This window comes from Mus caroli, chromosome 8, assembly GCF_900094665.2.
Source record: "Mus caroli chromosome 8, CAROLI_EIJ_v1.1, whole genome shotgun sequence".
In the NCBI taxonomy this organism is placed as follows: domain Eukaryota; kingdom Metazoa; phylum Chordata; class Mammalia; order Rodentia; family Muridae; genus Mus; species Mus caroli.
In genome coordinates, this window is record NC_034577.1 from 70,664,180 (window position 1) to 70,681,063 (window position 16,884).

The 16,884-nt window shown below is 47.4% G+C and overlaps 1 protein-coding gene across 2 annotated transcripts in view; it reads left to right on the top strand.

Moving 5' to 3' along the window:
- The window catches only part of Znf827 (zinc finger protein 827), a 164,180-nt gene that overhangs the window by 75,258 nt on the left and 72,038 nt on the right, over nucleotides 1-16,884 (top strand). For both annotated transcript variants that reach the window (XM_021170206.1, XM_029480781.1), the window contains exons 6-7: nucleotides 13,627-13,866; nucleotides 15,923-15,980. In XM_021170206.1, coding sequence (XP_021025865.1) covers nucleotides 13,627-13,866; nucleotides 15,923-15,980 — 298 coding nt within the window. The remainder of the gene's footprint in view (nucleotides 1-13,626; nucleotides 13,867-15,922; nucleotides 15,981-16,884) is intronic.

The window sequence follows — 16,884 nt, forward strand, 5'->3', positions numbered from 1 at the left end:
GATTCAGAAAGTCCAGACTCAAAAGGGCTCTTGTTTTATTATCATTTCCCTCTTGCGTAGCTGCATATGTTAATAAAGCCACGGAAATTTGTATTGGCTGGCATTCCCAGAAGCCAGGCGAGCCCTTTACAAGGAATTTCATAGGCTATGTCTTCAGGCTGGATGCCTTTCCTGTTTGGCTGTCTCTGAACGGGGTCAGACTTCAGTCTTGATCCTGAAAGATGGGATAGAGTTTCACAGTAGAGGTAGGGGTTGATGAGTGGTTGGGTGGAGGCTGCATATGTTCTTATGGGATAGTGAGCAAAATATTTATGACGTGTGCCCACTCGCATGCTGTGTTATGTTATGTTCCTGGGGTATTTGACTACAGACGTCATCTTAATGGCCAACGAACTGTGTCATCAATAGTTTACACACAAGCCATAGGCAAACACTATCTTACGATGACAGCAGAGCTAAGTTATCTGAGGTCTCCGATTGTGGTGTTAAATGCATTGTCATACATAAATACACTACAGGGGTCCTTTCTCAGAAGACATCCTTCGAGGCACCGGTGGGACCCGGGCCCAGCCTTCCTTCTGCCTGTTACTACAGAGATCGTTGGGGAGGGAGAGCAGACTCCTTATTTTTTCAATGAAACGAGACCATTCTTATTCTGCAGCAGTTTTTCTTCTCACCAGCGTGTTAACCTTTCCCCTTTAGCTTATTCATGTCAGAGAAGGGTAAGATTCGCATGTGCAATTAAACCCCGTGGATCCCATGCTCATCTGGGTAGCGTTGGTATCACAGACCTACCTGGAGAGGGGAATTCTCATTGCTAAGGAGCCTGCCCTCTGTCAGGCAGCTGAGTCGCCCCCAGCAGGGGTCCTCCTGGAGTCTATGCAAGGTCTTCTTTGCGCATGCTCACTCCAGAAGCTAGTACAGGCAGCGACCAGGAGAGCCATTTCCACTGGGGAGGGATGCATCCATATAACCGAAGATGGGAAAGCCTTCATGGAGAGACAATTCTGGCTGTGGCTTTTGTTATTCTTTATGACAACAAATGATTTAACAGTGGTGTTTTCTCCTGGTCAAAGTGCAGGGACTCTGGTGTTCAGTCTGAAGAGACCTTTGTCTTCCTTCGTAATGATTCTCTTATTAGCCCCACCCCTGTGTATGTTTTCCCCACACAAATCGTCCAGGGCTCGGGCCGTGGGTTGTTTTACTTCCTTGTTTCTAACAGCTGGAATCCTCACATTTCCTGGTTTTCTGTGGCTTGCCCTGTGTATGTGCAGCCGATCTCCACAGCTGGAGAAGTGAGGAAGGCCACAGGATACATGCTCTACCTGGCACAATTTATTTCAGGTTCGAAGTCAGGTCACACAGTGAGGGCCAGTGGTTAAAGCCTGAGTTAGGAACCCTTTTCCTTTCTTTCAACCAGTGCTCTCAGATTCCGGTAACCTAAGCCTTGGCCCAAACGTATAACCCGCCCTTGGTTTGGCTTCCAGAAACTCTTTTGCTTTGGGGAGAGAGGGCATCAGTGGGAAAGCCTTAGAGAGGCTTCCTGTGAGCCACGTGGAGGAGGCTAAAGGTGACTAATATAGTCCTGTAGTCAGAAGGGCAGAGGACCAGTGTGCAGCCCAAGGACTGAGGGTGGAGAGAGAAGTCAGACCACTGCTGGCAGTGAAGTCACCGCGGTTTGGTGTGCACATTCAAACCTGTGCAGGAATCTCCACTTTGCCTGCAAGGAGGGGGTCTGTTTAATAATCGGCACACACTCCTCTGCATTCCTTGTCCTGGGCACACAGAGCCTTGCACAGGTCTCTGTTGGATTCAGGGCTTGCCCTGTTTGCAGCGTGCTGATTCTAGTTTCCTAAAAGTGTTGTTGCTTCCAGAAAGCTCTTCCTGCCTGACTTTGTGTTTTCTGGGCATTCCCAGATGTGGTGTTGATTCTGTGTAAGCGGCCGGTGTTTGATTTTAGGCCTAGATGGCCCACTCCCGAATCTGGATAGCCATTTCCACCCTTCGGCCCCAGCACCAGGGAAAACACAGAGAGGACACGGGAACCAGAGAAAAAGGAAATGAAAATGAATCACTTGTAAGGTTTGATTTAAAAAACATTTGGAGGGATTGTTGAAATTGAGCCAGGATTCATTATGAGGCTATCCATACGTTCCACAGCTCCAAACCGCACAGGGACGTGAGCCCCGGGCCCATCTGGAGCCGGACTGGTGCTGTTAGACTTTGACAGAGTAGGCGAAAGTTTCTTGGGGTTCGGGGAACCCCACTCTTTAAGCTCCTCAGCTTGCTTATCATTGTTTTCCCACTTCTTTTTATGGATCTTCTTTTATGGTAGGGCCTCTTTATCTTCTGGGCCTGCTGTGTCTTCCGGGCCTGCTGTGTCTCAGGACCCGGGTAGACTCCCAGTGAAGCCACAGATAATAGCACAACTCTATTGTCTGTTACAATGTGTACCTATCTACGATCAATTTAAAATTACAAATTGGGCTCAGAGAGAGATTAAAGACAATAACTAATGATACAATGGAACAATCAAAGCACCATGCTGTTATGAAGGCTATGTGGTGGGCTCTGTCCCAACGTCTCTCCTGTCTCTCTCCCTCAAGAGTTTCTACTACTCTCAAAATACCATGTGCATTGTCATGAGCCTCCATGTGGACCACAAGTAACTTAAACCTTGGAAAGTGAAACCTGGAGAGCAAAACTGTGGATAAGAGAAAGTTTATGACATTCATTCATTCATTCATTCATTCAGACAGACAGTCAGTCATTCAACCAGCTACTTATTGGGTCACTTCAAATTTCCAAATCTAGATCTGAACACTACAGGCACAAAGTGAGCAGGGCTATTCCCACTATCATTCTTGTTCTGTCGCATCTGCTGTTTGTCTGCCCCATCCCCCCTCCACCCCCCACCTGCTAACACCCCCTTCCCCCTCCCTTCATCACCCACCCCCACCCCCCCTGTCCCCTGTCTCTGCTTTATTCTAGTCTCTAGGATCCTGGTAGCAGCTCGCAGCTGACCAATTCTGTTGGTGCACTGAGGCCTCTCAGAAAGTGGGGTGGGGTGGGGTGGTGCACACATCAGACTACACTATTATTTATATTATCAGTATGTGAATATTATTATGTGTTGCTGTATGTAATTATTCCACTATGATTTGGAAGTTTTAACATCATCCAAGAAAAGAATTTTAAGCTGATTTACACATACTAAATTTTGCTGAAAACTTCCAAGAAAAAGTAAGCTTTGTGGGCTGGAAATGCCTGCCTGTCAGTCACAGGGACCTGAGTTTGATCCCCATGCGTAGGGAAAAAATTAATATGGCAGAGCCTGGTGGTGCCACTTTTATCAGCTCCCAGAGACAGGTAGATCTGTGTGAGGACAAAGGTCAGGCTGGCCTCCATAGCAAATTCTAGGCCAACCAGGGTCACTTAGTAAGACTGTATCAGAACAGCACCCCCTGCATGTGGTGACACACACTTGTAATTCTAACCCCGAGGAGGCAGGAACTAGCAAACCCCTGGGGCTAACCCACCAGCTTCCCAGCCAAAGCTCCCGAAGGTGGCTTAGGGACTGTTTCTTTTCTCTTTGTTTAAAACAATATGGGTGTCACCTCAGGAACAAGAGCTGTGATTGGCCTCTGGTCTCCACCCCCAAGTGCACACGTGAGTATGTTCATTCCTCCACACACATGTCCATGTGCACACACAAATAGAAGGGATTTGATGAAACGCCTACTTATTGAAATAAAACTCCACCCAATCCTTTATCTCTGTGGATAAGAAATTCTGTCCTCCTGGTCATTTGTGCTAGTCATCACAGAGGTGGCCCTTGTTTTCCAGTAATTTTTTTTTAATTGCAGCTAGAATTCTTTAGAATCTTCAGGAATCATGTTTAAAATCTTCATTCACAGGTGAACACAGGCATACACATACAATCACTCCCAACATCCTGGATACACAAAGCCCTATTAATCCCAAGAGAAGAGGTGGACACTGCTCGGATTTATTAAATGGCAAAGGATAACGATTTTTAATAGCTTTAAGGTGAGGTTGGGTACATCCGGTGACACACATACACCCCTGCCGTAATGTGAGGCAAGAAAAAGTACGTTTTGGACATTGATGAAAAGTAGTTTAATATTTTTTAAATGAGATCATTTGGAGTGTTGCCAGGCGGCACATGTACCGTGCAAATGCACCTCTCCAGCTGATTTCTAGGGAAATTACGAAATGAGATGAAAACAAGGTGACTGACTGTGGAAGGCTTTGTGTTACTATTTGGATGCTCAGAGTTCAGTAGATGGTGACCAGGTTACTCCACCTCCCCCTGGGTTGACAGAGCTCACTCCCGGAGTTCCCAGTAACTGAAGGATTTTAATCCTTGATTTTTACTGGGACAGAAGTGAAACTGGTAGCATTTTCTGGGCTAGATCGACAGAGTCTGTCCTGTGGTGACCAGAACCAAGTCAAACACTTACACTTGCCTTGGGTGCTGTTTGGAGCCTGGGTACCCAGTTGCATCACCTAGGCAGGGACCTGTGTCACTGATGGATGGCTGATGTAGTAATGCGACTGAAGACCACAGGGAAAGAAAGCCACGGTTCTTTGAGCTGACAGAGAATAGTCTGTTTCTTGTTTCAGAAGAGCCCTGAGGCAAACACTTTCTTACTTTAAGGTTTGGATTATTATCACTATCATTATTATTATTGTTATATTTAGTATTTTATATGTATGAGTGTTTTGGGTGCATGGATGTCTGTGCAGCATATGTGTGTCTGGTGCTCACAGAATCCAGAAGAGAAGAGGCCATTGGCTTCCCTGGAACTGGAGTTGCAGATGACTGTGAGCTGTTGTGTGGGTGCTGGGAACCTGGAAGATCAATCTGGGCCCTCACTCCAACCCCTGGACCAAACTTTCCTAGGGTTCAGTTTTTCCTTGCAAATGTGGGACAATTAACAAAAGAGAGCACTAGTGTGCTTTTAAAAAATTAACCCCAAACTTATCATCCACTCAGCTCTACTGAGTTGTGAGTTCTTATGTGCACAGCTAATTCCTTGGGTATGTGCTGCTGTGCCCCACTAGTCTCCAGGTGTTCTTACTAATGAGAGGTGGGCAAGCACCAATTAATTCATAATTTTATGACTATATTTGGAAGTCAATCCTGATTAAATATCATTGAAATTGTTGGAGGAAAGTATGTCTGTAGGAGTGGGGTGGGAAGAGATTATAAACAGACTTAGCAACCACCATTTTAACAAAATTCATAATGTTTGTTTTACTATGAAAATTGGTGTCTCAATCTAGAAAAGAGTAATTTCATCAATGAATGAATTATTTAATTTGACACAGATTTTTAATTACGTTTCTCAAAAACATTGGTTTGCCTCATCATTAGTCTCTCTTGAGTTGTTTTGAGTGTCTTGTGATGTGTGAACATGTGTGTGTGTGTGTGTGTGTGTGTGTATGGAGGCCAGCTGTCAACCTCAATTGTTGTTCTCAGGGGCCATTCGCCTTGCTCTCTGAGACACTGTCCTGTCTTTCACTGACCTGGAACTTTTCAAGTCGCTGCTGGCTGTCCAAGACCCAGGGATTGACTCTACCTCCCGTGCACTAGGACCTCAAACACATGCCATCACACTCGGGTCTTTTATGAGAGTCTGGGGATGAAACCCAAGTCCTAGTGCTTTCGAGGCAAGGCCTTTATCAACCGAGCCACCTACCCAGCTCAAGTTTCTTCTTCCCTGGCTCCTGCCGTGATGGTGCTCAGTGCAGCCTGGAGGAGGACAGGCCGTCCATACTGCTGGTGTCAGTGTGCGTCCCATCCATCCTTCCAACGCCTGCAGTGTCTATGTGTCTCCGACAGACCCTGGCCTCAGGAAAGGGAGATTAGCAATACATCTCTACTGTACCTGGCCTCGGGTGATACTTCTGGTAGCCGTGTGTCAGCTAACCTCCCTGTGCTGACTAATGGGATGGGAGGTGTGGGAAAAGCCAAGTCCTCCTGAGACCTCAGCCCAGGAGCGAGCAGACCTGTGAAAGAGTTTGCAGTGATAGGTGTTATCTTCAAGGTCCGTGTATCCAGAACTGTGTAGAGAGACAGCGTCAGTCGGGGAAGATTTGGGGGCATTTAAAAAGTGGTTTGCAATCTGAGCAAATTTCCTTTTTCTTAGGTATTTCAGAACGAAGGAACACAGAAGTACAGGACAGGAGGGGCAGGGCCTGTTCTGGAGCTGTGTGATATAAGAGCCACAAGGCCATAGCCATTGATGGGGTGGGGGTGGGGTGGGGTAGAGGATGAGAGATGAGACAGGGAGGTGGGCTGTGGCTTTTTGTAGCAAAGGATAGGAATCACTGCTGGGTGCACAGGGCAGAACGCGCCCAGATGGTGACCACCTGGGGAATGGGCCGCAGAGTTTGGTGTCCCCATGTCTCCTGGGGCTGCCCAACTACTATGCCACACTGGACAGCCACACCCTCTGTGCTCCAGGCTTCTGGGTCACAACCTCCTCCTAACAGTCGGTAGTAACAATTCTATCCCATGCTTTGCTCTCTGCTTTGGACGCCTTTGCTGATGTCATCATGTCCCATCTCTGTCAGGAATGTTTTCTTCCTGACCGTAAGCCATCACCCCATCTACTTCCCAAAGCCATCATCTTCCAGACTCAAGCAAAGCAGGACTGAAAACCTCCATATTTCTCCCGGGCTCAACCCAGTTTCTGTTTTCCTTGTTCCTATTAACACTGCCATCCAGATCTTAAAGGCACAAGCCTTTCCTACCTCTGTCCGGTCCCCAACCAATGGCTATGCATTATTTCTTGCACATCTGTCTCTTCTTTCTTAATTCAAACTCTTACTTCTGTCCGCTGGAATGTCTTTTATCCATCCATTTTTGAGACCTAGTCTTGTGGCCTCAGTACTCGGTCCTCATTGCTGGGCCATAACTGAGTACCATCATGCCTGCCTGGGTTCTCCTGGGCTTGGATTTAGTTCAGGCACTCAGCATTTCTTGCTGGGCCCTTTACAATCAGTGGGGCTGTCCCCATTTCTGTTGTTTCTACTCTCTGCCCGGTGACCTTTGACCTTCCCACACCTTGTGCAAAGTCAGCATGGCTGGCCTTCGTTGGCTTGCCCTTCTGTATAACCCTCCTCACCCAGCACGAGTTTTTCCAGATTTATATCTCTGGAGAACATCCCAGTGGTCTCTGTATGTTAAACAGCAGGTATGACTTCAGTGCCAGGAGTCTACGTTGAAGAATCTTTGCTTTACAGACTGACTATTAGACTCTTAGCATCTCGACAGAAGGCCTGAGTTGAGGAAGGGAGTAAGATCCGTCGCCCTGGGGACGTTTCTCAGTCTTGGCTCTGGGTGGCGGTGATGGTTTCCCAGCCCTGTGAGTAGGATGGATGGCATGCACGTGTCCATTCTAAAACGTCTAACCTGGGGAGGAGTGCAGAGACTGCAGTCTTGGAAAGTGCCTGAGGATGTGAGTTTTGTCTCCAGCTCCCACAGAAAGAGCTGACCTTCCACTCACAACATGGGAGTTGGAGAGACAGGCAGTTAAGATCCCTAATGGGTGGCTAGCCATTCTAAGTCTAATTGGTGAGCTCTGGACCAATGAGAGACTCTGTCTCACGGACACAGGCATTCACACACGCACACACAACCAAGCATAAAGAAAGAGAAAAATATAGTCAAGTGTGTCTGTCACTTTTAAGTTTCACGGGCCTCACCTCAATAAAGGAAGACTCGGCCATCGGAACCAGAGTGAAGCATCTGAGTGGGAGGTGGGTCCACTGATGCAGGCCTGTAGTCCAGGGAAGGGGAACTGGGGCAGGAGACTCACAGGGTCAAGACTCCCCAACAAATCCTCGCTTAGCTTAATGAGACCCCATCTTAAAACTTTCCAGATGAATACATAGTGGTAACAAAGTAAGCAATGTAAACTAGACTGGGGATATAGCTCGGGATGGAACACTATCAGAGCGTGCGTGGGCAGAGTATGCGTGGGCTGAGCATTCGTGGGCAGAGGTGGGCAGAGCGTGCATGGGCGGAGCGTGTGTGGGCGGGGCGTGCATGGGCGGGGCGGGCGTGGGCAGAGCTTGCCTGGGTAGAGCGTGCGAGAGCCGAGCATTCGTGGGCAGAGCGTGCGTGGGCAGAGAGTGACCCAGGCTCAGTCTCAAGGAAGGAAAGGAGGAAGGGTTGGTTGATTATTGAACTCTCTGTCACCTAGGCTACCTTGAACTCGGGATCAGTTCTGGCCTCAGCCTCCTAAGTGCTTTGGTTTCATGCGGCACCACCTCATGCTGAAGAGATTTTGATGGTTTCCTTGCAGGGAACCGCACTGCCTCTGTCTTACTAAACACACGCAGAAGGAGTTTGTTCTCTTCCAAGATGAAAGAGTGTGGCTTACGGGAGAGTGAAGTGTTTTCCATACCTGGCCTGGTGGGTGACATTTGTTCCTGATGTCTAGAGGGGAGAAACAGGCTGCCCACTGCTCTGGTGACAGAATCTGGCAGGGGTGTAATCACTAAACTTTGTTTCTTAATCCTATAACGATGTGACTTTTTCCCCCCGGCCCACATCTTGAGCAGTCCCCACTACAGGCCTGAGTGAGTTTTGTCTTAGATGTTGCCAGGTATAAATGTATGAGACCTCACTCAGCCTCAGCACGAAGGGACATGGAGAGCAAAGCTAGAAGAGAGATAGTTTGCCCAAGTCCTATGCTATTTCTCAGAGGAAAATACTGGGGCATAGTTCTTCGAGGAACACCTACTGATCCAAAGACTCAAAACTGCTGTGCAGCAAGACAGCCAGGGACCTTCCCATGGCTTCTCAGGTCCCTTCTCCTGGTCCTCCAGCCCCTCTCTCCTGCTGAGGACCCTGTCAGAGCAGAGACAAGAGTCACCCTCAGAGGAAGTTCTCCCTGCTGCCCAGTGTGTGGAATTAAGCCTTCTGGTTTCAGAATCCAGAGAGCTTTGCTGTTTAATGGGCTGTGGTTCTTGTTTTAGCGGAGAATGATCAGGTTAGAGGCCTTGCCCGACTCTTCACCCAGCAAATGGGACGGAGCAGATTCCGCGAGAGTGTGGGAGGTAACAGGAAGAGCTGCTTTTGCTTCGCTCTGCAAGTACGGGTACCCGGGCACCAGCTCTCCTCTATCAAATTGGCCCCTGAAGCCAGACCACACAATACACCCAGCACACCAGACATAGTTCAGTGCCACTCCTGGGCATCTTCACAAACTATGTTTTAACTTTACTTTCTGTATTAAAGGGACACTTATCGTCTCCTCAGAAAAAGCGCACGATGGGATGGCCTGGGGGACAGTGTTAACCTCTGCCCCTTCTGTTACCAAGGAGGCTGTGAGCAGATTTAGCCAGTTCACCTTTCCCATGCTGTTGGGCATCAGAGGGTACATCATCCACACCTCTAGCCCCAAACTGGACACTCTCAGTATTTAACGGTTATTTTTAATTTTCTTTCATTTTGAAAAGTAGACATATGACATTTTATTTATATTTATTAAAGGGAAATTAGAGATATTAAAAAGGGGTTTTTATAGATAATCACACATGGAGTGTTTCTCATGCATCACAAACTGTTAACAGTGTCTTCTGTGTGTGTGAGCATGCCTGTGCATGTATGTAGAGGGTAAAAGTCAGCCTCAGGTGTTGTCCCTCAGGATCTGTCATGCTTGGTTTTGATCCAGTGCCTCTCCTTGGCTTGAGGCTTACCAAGTTGGCAAGCCCCAGGGAGCCACCTGGCTCCACTCATGCCCACTCCATCCCATCCCACCCAGGTACCGCGATTACTTTGGGCAGGGCCACATCTGTCCTTTTTGAATGGTGTTAGGCAAGGCAAGCACTTTACTGACAAGTATGCCCCCAGTCTCCTTTTAGAAGTATAGATGCCTTGGGACAGACATCAGTGCTTGTCCTATTAACTTAGGACGTGAGTCTAAGCCATTGCTATTGTGTTTATAGATCCTAGAAGTAAGCGTTTACCCCTGATGAGTGTAAACACAGGGAGCCAGTAGGAATGATTAATTCAACTATTGTTCTATGAGAATGCCCAAAGCGAATAGGAGCTGAGCTGGGGACAGAGTGGTAAGTGGTATGTGTTCCCAGGTCTGCCTGACCTTTGGTCCTAGGCCAGCTTGTTCAGGCAGCCTGCCTGGACTTGTGATCAACACGAGGCGCTCCCTGCTTGGTCATAAGAGGAGCCTTTCTTCTATACTTTGGATGAAGTATTTATCTATTTTAGTTTGTTGTTTGTTTGTTTGTTTGTTTGTTTGTTTGTTTTTAAATAAGGTTTCTCTGTGTGGTGCTGGCTGACCTGGAACTAGTTCTGTAGACCAGGCTGGCCTTGAACTCACAGAGATCTGCCTGCCTGGGCCTTTTAAGTACTGGGATTAAAGATGTGGCCCTTCCTGCCTGTTTCTACCTACTTTTTGAGATAGGATCTTTCAATGAATTTAGAATGTATTAAATTAGCTGTCTCTACTCCCTCCATCTCTTGGATACAGTCTCTCTACTCCCTCCATCTATTGGATACTCTCTACTCCCTCCATCTTTTGGATACAAATATGCCTGACTTTTACATGGGTGCTAGGAACCTGAACGCCTGCCCTTGTGCTTGCCACACTAAGTGCTTTGCCAACTGAGCCATCCTCTCAGCCCCACGAGACACTGTGGTTGTTAAAGGCAGTATGCAGTGCTACTGTACCCAAGTATCTTATAGACCCCAGTAGAGCCTAGCCCCCAAGATCACCTGGCCCCCAAGGATGAGGGGGAAAAAAGGAGTGGGGACTGGAGAGGCGGCTCAGGAGGGAGGAGCAGTTTGCCCCCGTGTCAGGGGCTCAGGCACTGTCTCACCTCCACAGGCACCAGGCACACAGCACACACTGACTTGTAGGCAAAACACCCAGGCATTCTTTTCTTTTAAAAAGTCAAGAAAAGTGTTGGAAGTCTCAGAAGGGAGGAAGAGGCCGTTGTGTGATATCACCTTTGAGCTGTCAGTCCGACCCCTCTCTGCACATGGGATCCATCCCGGAGACTGAGGATGCTAAAGACATTAATCAGGGGTCAGTGTCTTGTGAACTTTCAAAGGTTGTTCTAAGAAAGGACAGGAAGCACTTCCATGCAGACTATACTGGAAACTACCTCAGGCGACCTGAAAAACTAATTGTTCTATTCATCAGTGGTGCCCATAGTCAGGGGTTTTGTTTTGTTTTTTTAATCCAGGTCAAAGATGAGGACCTGGGGGTGGAAGGGGAGGTAGCTACACTCTGGGACCTCTTTCCAGCTTCACTATGGTGCAGAGATTTTTCTTTCTTGAGTCAATGGATCCCATTGTATGTGTCCTGGCTTCCCTCTGTGCTTGTCCTCAGGCTCTGGAGTGCGAAGGTCACAGCCATCTTTGTGTACCTGTGATGCAGACCCCACTGTTTAGTTTCACATATGGAGTACTTTGGGGGAACTTGAAGGAGGAGGTGTATGCTGGTGATTAGGCGGATGGTCCAGCCTAAGGTTAAGATGTACTGGGGTCATCAAATTCCTTAGGATGGGGGAGCCAGCTCCCCAGAAAGCAGCTGACTGAGGGGCACTCTGTAACTGGAAAAGCTTTCTGCTCTTCTCATCCTGTCCCTTCCTCCCTCCTTCTCCTCTTCCTCCCCCCCCTCTAGTTTCTCTGCCTCTCCTCTTTCTCCAGCCCCTCCCCCTCATTCCTCTCTGTCAGTCTTTTCCTTCCACTTTGTCCCCGTGTCTCACACCTGACTGAATCAGTGAACTAACTTTTAGGAGCTCCTTAGTTTGCAGAGGGGAAAACAGTTTGACAGGAAGAGGGGAAGGGGGAGCAATGTAGATGAAATTGCTGTTGCCCCAAGTTCAGCTGGTGACAAAAGAATGAGCTGTGTCTCCCCTGTCCCCCTCCCCCCCAGAAACCGGTGTTACACCTTAGGAAGAGAAACAGACTGGCGTTCCTGTTACCTAAGCTCAGATTGACAGCAGCAGGTTAACTTCAATGGCTTCATTTGAAGTGCTCTTCTCCTGTTTGCTCATTTTTAACTGCTAGTCGGTGCTCTCAGCCAAGCTTGAGAGGAAAGCGGCCGTTCTTGACCACCAGCTGGTTTACAACAGTGATGGTTCCTGTCCCCATCGCAGGACTGAATCTGGAGTCAGCACAGACTGTAGACTGCTTCTACCTTGTTGTTGCTGTTGCTGCTGTTGTTGCTATTATTGTTGCTGTTATTGTTGTCGCCATTGTTGTGTTGTTTGTTGTAACCTGGTCCAGGAGTTTCATGTCCTCCAAAAGCCATAGCAGGAGGACCCTCACTTTGCCTTGTCTGGCTTTGTGAAGCTATTTGTCCTGTTGCAATGCAAATCCAGGTTCTCTCTTGACTCTGCTTTGTCTTTTTCTGTCTCTAAGAAGGACTCTTGTCATTGGCTCTAGGGTCCCTCTGGATTATCCACAGTGACTTTACCTTGAGACCCTTGTCACATCTTCAGACTGCTTTTCCCCAAATAGGATAGTTCACAAGTTCTTAGGGGTATGCAAACATACCTCGTTGGGAGTCACTGCTTAATTCTTTGCCCTATTGCCTATCTATCTTTTACTTAGCTCTCAGAATCATCTATGATTTTTGTGTTCCAGGGTACTGTGTACTCAGTAGTTACTAATAAATGTTTACTGGTTTGACAATGTGACTTTGTTTTTAAATGACCCGAATTCACATCTGGATGAACCATCCTGTCTTGTTCTAAACACGTCCTACCCTTAACTCAAAGGACTGAATGACAACAGACACTTGGCCTTACAAATTGCATGCATGTTGGACCTTCTAGAAACCCCGAGGGAAGAGTAGCTGGGGTTTGGGCTGTTGTTCTGAGACTGACTCAGTTGTAAGATGGTTGTTTTCCTGGGTGTTCCTCTGGGCTTCAGTTAACTTGAGAAATAGTCTTCAGGATTAGTAGCTTCCAGAAAGGTAGAAATGTCTTCATTGAATTGATCCTGTTTAACCTTTCTTAATTTAGACGCGCGCGCGCGCGCGCGCGCGAGAGAGAGAGAGAGAGAGAGAGAGAGAGAGAGAGAGAATATGGTCTTTAAAGACTGGGAAGACGTTACTATATTAATAAAATCTTACCTGATTCACTAAAACTGACTGAGCTCTAAAGCCAGGATAGCTGCTGGCCACATCCTCTGTTTGAAATCAACACTGAACAAAGGAAGGTGCACACAGGGGTGGTCAGGAAACCCCTAGCCAAGAAGTCAAGGCTCTAGGCAGCCAGGCTGTTCTTGGTGACCTTGGGCAGGCCACATCAGTTCTCAGGCTGTCAAGTTTCCTGCCTTTTCTGGAAGCCAGGTGGGAGGAGCCAGCGCTTTCACACTGTGTGCTCCTGTCCCATGTCACTCACTCTTCTAGACTCTTCTGTGCACAAGCTTCATAGTGATTAGAAGCTGAGTTGCTGGGAAACATCTCAGGGTGGAGCATGTGCACCCCTTGCATGCACCGGGCCCTGGGTTCAAGTCCCAGTGCAACGGAAAGACAAAAAGACAACAGAAACTGGTTTGCTTCTGAATGAAGACCGGCCATGTTCTGGTTTCTCTCACCCACCTGCTTGCAGCGGAAAGCTACAAGGAGACGCAGGCGGTGACGGTTAAAGAAGAACCCATGGAGGTGGACATCCAGGACTCCCCAGCCTCCATATCACCCAGCCGGAACGTTGGCTACAGCACTTTAATGGGGCGAGAGAAAACTGAACCCTTACAGAAGCTGCCAGAAGGTCGAGTTCCCCCAGAGAGAAATCTCTTCAGCCAGGACATCTCTGTGAAGATGGCTTCTGAGCTTCTTTTTCAACTCTCGGGTAGGTGAATTGTGGGAAAATGTTGCTGACTGGAAAGCATTGGTAGGAAAGTCTTTCTTAGGAGGGAAAAGTAGCCCACGTGGTAGGTGTTTAGGAGGGATCTGCTCTTACATACCACATTAGTGGTTAATGAAATGTTGCCAAATCGGATTACTACCACACTTAAAAAAACTGAGTTGTTCAGATTTTATTTATGGGGAGGGTAGAGGTACCTGGGAGTTGGTTTTACTTCCACCACATGGATTCCAGAGATAGAAGGCTGATTATCAGCCCCTTTACTGGTGAGCCGTTTCACTGCGGCATGCTGGCTCTAACGTCGTTGAGAACTGGAACTCTGCGCAGTTCTCTGCTGATCCCTTTGACGAAGCTTAAACTTGCAGTCCTGCGAAAGTTTAGTGCTGATCTTATGAACAGCTTTTCCTTTATCACGTGCAAAAGATAAATGTCCGTGTCCGCCAAGAAAATCATAACGTCTAGATTAGTGAAATTTTATTTTATCTTGCTGAAAAGAAATTTAAATAGAAAAGCAAAACGTGGGGCCCTGAAGGCTGTCTCCAGTTGTGGTCTCAGAGGATGTTTGTGTAGATCAACCTTTCTTCCTTGAAATGCTTAGAATCCAGATGTACAGGTATTCAGCCCTGTGAAGGCTCTGAGTCCCAGAGTTGTGCCTCTGTCTGCTCTTCCAAGCCTCACGCCATTTGTCCCTAGCAAGTCTAATGTGCTGTTGTTCCTTGACCGTGACTGAGGCTGATGTCTTTCTGTACTGACAAGTCTGGCATTTTGGTAGGCACACATAGCTCTCTCTCTGGGGCTTCATGCATTCACCCATCAGTCATTTCTTACTAACGTTTGATGAAGCAGACACACCCATCAGACAGAGGTTCCTGTTATTTAAGGCACTTGTTCCCTGTCTCAGAAATGGACCAGGAAAGAGGCTGAAGTCCATTGACCACGCTGGTAGGTCACTTTCTCCTCAGCTGTGTGGCTCTGATGACACGGAGCTCCTCCACAGTGGCAGAAATCACTAGTCCAGTAAGCTTTAGGAGTCTTGACACATGACCTTTTTCCCCCCAAAAGTCGAGGCACATCCCAAAGCAAGGCTACGTAGGTAGTGACTTAGGAGCCCAGTGTAGCGTGAGCTAGGCCTCTGTGACCCTGAGCACGCTCACCTGGACAACCCCAGATTGCATGCTGTCTACAGGGATGCTGTCAGGCAGGAAGATTCTCCTCTAATGTCAGAAAAGGGGGCATCTGTGTAAACACACGTGACATAGCTTCAGAGCAGTCAAAAGCAGGAAAGATTTATAAACCTTGCTTATGTTTGTTTGTTTGTTGTTGTTGCAAAAAGTTCCCAAGGTTAGGTTTTTTCTTTTTTTTTAAATTTATTTACCTGGTTGTAGAATCTGAAACCTTTGATAGGATCGGGCAGGTTTTCTGTAAATGCTTCAAAGAAGCCACTGAAAGCTGTGATGGCCGGGTAGAGTCTTCACATTTGTACTGGGTCATCGAGGCTATGGTTCAACTTGGTGTTCTTGAAAGCTAATTAAATAATTTCCGACAGCTGGTGAATTCAGAACCCAGGATGCATGAGGAGAGGGCTTACCTCTTGTCCAATGACATCGTTCTATTCCTAGTGACATTTATTAGAATAAGCAGTCCATGACAGCACCAAGAGCTCTCAAGTCGTTCTCTGAAGGGTCCTAACAACATAGGCTGCCATCAGAGCTACGGGCAGCACAGTTACCACAACTGCAGTCTGAGGGCTTAGTTGAGGAAAATAGAAATTATCAACGAGGAAAGAAGATGGACAGCCATTCGTGGGCAGCTGTCTGTATGTGCACATGGTGGGTGTCTGGTGTGTACTCGTACTACGCACGTCTGTCTACTTGCAAGCAGGCAACGCTTAACTATTTGAGTAGGGCCCAACAGTTCCATGGATGTTATCTAGACGATTTTCACTTTCCCAATAAGACAGAGGAAGTGCATGTTTCTGCCTAAAAGATGGACACGGACCGAGCTTAGCCCAAGTCACCTGTTTCATTGTGTCTCCTTGCAGAAAAAGTGAGCAAAGAACACAATCACACGAAAGAAAACGCAATGAGGACAACCACCAGGTAGGTGGCTCTGTGTGCTGTCATCCTGTGCCCTGTGCCGTCGTCAGGCTTGCTTCTTTCATGCACTGGGTCTGTGCTCTAAACTCTACGGATTCAGACGACTTAGAGCTTTCTCAACATTTTCTCCCCCAATTCTCAGCTGGTGAAAACAAGTCAGACTCGTGGGGTAAGCAGAGAGACAAACTTTAATTTTTTTCCTAGATATATACTAGATGGGATCAGCTTGCTAGGGACTTGCCCATATGGCTTTGTTTTTCATTTCTTACAATAATAGTGTGAAGTAGATGTTCTTATCACCTTTGCAAGAGTTTGTTTTTATTTATTCTCTTAACTTTCTGTACCTGGATCTGAAGCCAAGGCCTCTTTCATGATGAACCATGCGTTCTGCCACTGAGTTGCATCTCCAGCTGTGAGAAGCATTTGACCCTGAGAGATTGAGTTGGGGGGAGGCACAGTGTGGAGGCTGAGTCCGGGGCTCAGGATCCAAGGCTCTTATGGATGGCCCATGCTGCCCTGGCTCTCTGCTCGCCACCAAAGCCAAAGCCACCCAACCATTGACACCTTGAGGCATTTCCAGAGGGAAAGGATCTTTAAGTAGAAGGAAGATAGTGGTTTTTAAGAGCTGAGAGAGAGACAGAGACAGAGACAGAGAAAACCGACTCTTCCAAGTTGTCTTCTGACCTCCACAATCATGCTCTGACATGTCCCACCTCATAAACAAAAATGAAATAAATACTTTTTTTAAGTTGCAAGCGCTGGGCACCCTGTTGTATCCCATAGTCCTGACTGCTGGGAGCTGAGGCAGGAGAATTGCTTCAGCCTAAGAGGTTAGAAAGCACCGGGAGACCAAATCTTCAAAAAGAAAATCAGGAAATGGATCTGAAATATATTGTAGGCAAGAACA